General features: G+C 43.7%; 1 protein-coding gene across 1 annotated transcript; it reads left to right on the top strand.

The window, feature by feature from the left end:
- Positions 1-822: 822 nt before the first annotated feature.
- LOC137932376 (ecdysone oxidase-like) lies at positions 823-4,629 on the top strand. The gene is made up of 3 exons (XM_068775980.1): positions 823-931; positions 2,640-2,773; positions 3,097-4,629. The coding sequence occupies exons 1-3, from the start codon at positions 823-825 to the stop codon at positions 4,627-4,629; spliced, it is 1,776 nt and encodes a 591-aa protein (XP_068632081.1).
- The last annotated feature ends 331 nt before the right edge of the window (positions 4,630-4,960 follow it).

Genomic DNA, 4,960 nt, shown 5'->3' with positions numbered 1-4,960 from the left:
AGCAACTGTTGAGTTTCTCGCCGGCTCTCAGCAGAACTGCCTTCCGAGCCGGCGGTAGCTTCCTGTAGGTACAACGAAGCCGACATTTTATGTTGATTGACGATTCGCGCTTCTTGCAGCCTATTCTAATAAAGAAAATTTTGATTTTCGTTTTTTTTTATTTAGGTAACAGTTCATTAATACATTAACTATACATGATAGTAACAATTATTTTATGTTCTTTATTTAGATTCATCCAACTCATTCTTTTTAATAATTTAATATATATTTATATATATATATATACATGTGTGTGTGTGTGTGTGTGCGCGCGCGTGTGTGCGTGTGTGCGTGTGTGTGTGTGTGTGTGTGCGCGTGTGTGCGTGTGTGCGTGTGTGCGTGTGTGTGTGTGTTATTTTAGCGGTCATGTTCAATCGCATGAAGTACTAATGAGTCATATAACCACTGCTATATTTTTGCAGACAATCGCAGAGCTTATGTTTAGCTTGTTTTTGTTTATGTTTAGATATGTTTATTGACGTCTGCAGCACATCACAATGCCCCGATGTGATCAGAAGCATTTCAACCAGACACCATTCACCGTCCAGACCCGTAACGTGTCGGACACAGAACCAGATTCCTCACCGGTGGAGCACTTTGCTAGTTGCATCTACATATAAGGTTAGTTTCTATAGTACTTTAAAAGTAAATTCAGAGACCAATTCTCCTGATCTTCTACCCAAAATAAACTTTAATGTATCTTGTAACGCTATTCGATATATCTACCTGTATAATTAGTTCAAAGGTGCTCTGCCAACACAGTTTTACAGCACAGGTGGTGCTATGGACTTCCCCCCGACGCCGACCGTCCGGAGGATACAGATCGCGCTGCAGCTGATAGCGTCGCTGAAGCTGTTTTCCTACCTGTTCCCACAGCAGGCCGTTGTCTATGGTACGTATATACACATTGTTTTGTCGTTTCGTCGAGTACACTAACACCCTTTAGATACAACTCGGTTTGCGTAGAAGAGCATTCTGAAACCTACTCTCGGTAACATATGTTAAAAATTAAATATTCATTTTATTATTCTTCTGCTTTCATTTATGGGTGTGTGTAAGAAATTGCTTAGAGCGATCGCCTCAGTTTTTTTTTATTACGAGTACAATAAACAGTATTTAATACAACAATTAAAATTTTCTTTCTCGAAGCGTTGGGTGGAACTTTTATCTGACAAGAATTGGCTCTTTACAATCATTAGCATCATTTCAATAAAAAAAATTCTATGAAAGCATAGATTCATACGCAAGTAAACTTAATATAAATCCGAGACGTGGTCGCTTTCGACAGGCCCCATAAGAAGGCTCAAGGTTACCCAGAGAGCAATGAAGTGAGGAAAATACATCAAGATTGCGCAAAATTGCTTATCGTGCAGATCTTTGGATAAGACCTACACCTTGCAGCGTGCATCCATTGACTGAAAAGAAGAAAAAGAGATTTAAATCATTGAACGAAATATTTTATTAGATTAAAAATTTTCCGTGCCACGACGAATTTAAAAATTTAATTAAGAACAACAATGACAATGTAATTTGTTTATAACATTAGTGTACATATTTAAATGCATTATAAATAAAGTTTCCGAAGTAAGACAGATACGTTCCCCGTCGATTTAACCCCACGATCCGTATAAAATAAAAGCAGCAACAAGTGTTATCAAGCTAAAGACCATTGCAATCATTTATAATCGTCAGCTGAAAATTATATTAATGTTGGTTCGTAGCGCGACACCTTTTGAAAAGTTGTTTTCAACAGCAACAACCTCAGTGCGGTTTGCAATTTTTGTTTAAATTTGAAAAACTGTTTTCCAAATATCTTTATCCTAAACATATTCAGAAATAGAATAATATGCCTTTGTCAGTAACTGAGGTTAACAAATTTCTTGAATTTACTAAGAAATAAATTAACCGCATCGTAAGAGCTCTTATGTACAATCATTAGCACAGGTTTAACTAGTTCTACACGAGTTTTGTACTAAGTTCTATATTTGTATTTATATCTATTTCTTTTACTTCTATATTAAACTGGCTAGTGTTTATAAATCTTGAATTTTAAAGTTATACTCCAACCAATGTTGAAAGGAAGTTTGGACAAAGTATCCATTTCTGTTTACCAAAGATAGAGCTGCAGCGGTTTTTTTACTTGTCCTGTGAAACTAAAACATGAAATCTTTTTATAGTTGTAATTCCATATTTGAATGATAAAATTATATTCTTGGACACCAAAATATTTAATTATTTTATAGTGAATAAGTATGCGTGAATATTATATATGGTGTTAATTTTTCATTTCATTTAATTTTTAATCTTCTATACGATACGACGTTCTATCATGCCATGATACGCTTACGTGACCAAGAATTCGAAGCATCAGAATAAATGCGGCCATATTATTGAGCTTTTAAATGCCAGTCATCTCGGTGGAATCTTCATACAAGCTTTAAGACAATAGCTATGGATATAAACCAGAACAAGGGAGGCGATTACTTGTCGATTCTTAAATTTAAATTCCCGAAAATTTATTGTTATGATCAGGTTTCCTAGAAGCATGTCCATGTTAACACATAGGAAACATTTCCCATTTCTTCATCTGATTCTTTCAGATTACAGCACATACGACTTCGTGATCGTGGGCGGCGGCACTGCGGGCAGCGTGCTGGCCAACCGGCTCACCGAGGACAAGAACGTCAACGTGCTGCTGCTGGAAGCCGGCGACGACCCCACTCTCGAGGTTCTGGTCAGTACTCATCTCATTCTAGAAGCGATTATTTCTCTTTAGTAACCACCAAGCGAAACAATATAATTTCAGCGTTACATCACGTGACTGCGGCACGTCCGTGCTACATCACGACTGTGGAGATATAGTTATAACAAGTCGTCCACGAGAGCAATACGAGTATAATATAGTTTTACTGCCCGTCAAAATTAGAGCCGTATTAATTAAAGTATTTCCCAATAGAAATATTTACTAGTCATCGCATTAGTTGTTGTTTGTTTTTAATGAAATAGTGATTTTGAGAAAAAGTACATGGCAAATACAAAACTTTGTGTCGCGGTTAGCTTGCAGGCCTGCTGCACTTAACGCCGCGGTCGCGCCTCGACTGGAACTACACCTCGGAAACGACGCAGTACACCCAGTGCCACAAGGGCCGCGTGCTGCACCACCCCAGCGGGAAAGTTCTGGGCGGCAGCAGCAGCATCAACTACATGTTCTACGGGCGCGGCAGTGAGTTCGACTACCAGATGTGGGCCTCCGTTACCAACGACACCGCCTGGAGTTGGTACAGCGCCTTCCCGTATTTTCTAAAGAGCGAGCGCCTTGAGGACCCCATCACGTACAACTCGCCGTACAGGGACAACCACGGCACCAACGGCTACCTTGGTGTGACCAGAGAGGCCAGTACGGAGATCTTCAAGTATCTGGAGTCGTTCCGAGAGAGCGGCAAGCTGGAGACGTTCGACGTGAACGGCAACGAGACCATGGGCTACACGCACCAGATGTACACAATCGCTGGCGGCGCCCGACAGACTGCTGCTTTCGCTTATCTTACACCCGTGCGCAACCGCTCCAACCTGCACGTGCTCAAGAACTCTCTGGCCACCAAGGTACTATTCGATAACAACAACCATGCCATCGGCGTAGAAGCTATCACCGAGCACAACGAGACGCTCGTGCTGAAGGCCAGCCGCGAGGTGATCCTGTCGGCCGGTGCATTCAACACGCCACAGCTGCTCATGCTGTCGGGCATCGGGCCCGAGGAGCACCTGCGCCTGCTCAACATCAACGTCCGTAGCAACCTACCCGTGGGCTACAACCTGCAAGACCACCCGTTTGCGCTGCTGGCCATCAAGGGCGAGAAGTCGGGCGCCCCGCCCCCACGTGCCGACCCGCACAACTTTCCGCTGCCCACATTCACCGGCTACGTGGCGCTCAACCGCGCGCAACTCAACCCCGACTACCAGAGCATCAACTTCGCGGTGCCCGGCGACTCGCCCATGCCACACAAATTCTGTTCGCTCAACTTCGGCTTCAAGAACGACATCTGCCAGATCCTCAAAAGCGCGGTGCGCGGCAGGAAGTCGGTGCTGAGCCTGATAAACCTGCTGCACCCGAAGTCGCGCGGCCGGGTGATGCTCCGCAGCGGCTCCCCGCGCGACCCGCCGCTCATCTACAGCGGCCTGTTCTCCGACGAGAGCGACATCGAAGACCTCGTGAGCTACATCAAAGACTTTACGAGTGTGATGAACACCACGTACTTCAAAGAGATGAAGGCACAGCTGTTGGACCTGACGGGCACGCGCTGCATCGGCTACAAGCTATGGAGCCGGGAGTACTGGCGCTGCTACGTGACGTGCATGGTGGGCACGATGCACGACTACAGCGGCACGTGCGCGCTGGGGCTGGTGGTGGACTCGCGGCTGCGCGTGCGCGGCGTGCGCCGGCTGCGCGTGGTGGACGCTAGCATCATGCCCAGCCTCGTCGGCGGTAACATCCTCGCGCCCGTCGTCATGATCGCCGAGAAGGCAGCTGATCTAATTAAAGGGGACCTATCCTTAAACTTCCGACCCAGCCATCCCTACATCAACGTGTAGTTGTTCACGAGTTTTCCCGCCGCTAGAGACGTTCGATAAGCATTTCTTGACACTCCCACGAATTGTTTTCAAAGCAAATAAATTCTCGGCTTATATATTCATTTGGTATTACTACAAGTTATCATAGGTGTTATGGAGGCTGAAAAATTACTTTCTTCTACTAGGAAGAAAATTGCGAATTTCTAAAAAAATAAAAGCTTCTTGCAGAGCTTGGGCATGTAAATTTTGTTTACATTTATAAATGTATATATTTTAGTTTAAGTCTTACAATTACTATATAAAACATTACATATTTTCTAATTGTTTTACTTAATATACTTATATGCTAATG

This window comes from Battus philenor, unplaced genomic scaffold (assembly GCF_028537555.1).
Source record: "Battus philenor isolate CCGP_79_NKW_IND1 unplaced genomic scaffold, ilBatPhil1.0.hap1 SCAF_9, whole genome shotgun sequence".
Taxonomy (NCBI): Eukaryota; Metazoa; Arthropoda; class Insecta; order Lepidoptera; family Papilionidae; genus Battus; species Battus philenor.
Note: the sequence above shows the minus strand (reverse complement) of the source record. Positions and strands in the feature narration are given on the sequence as shown.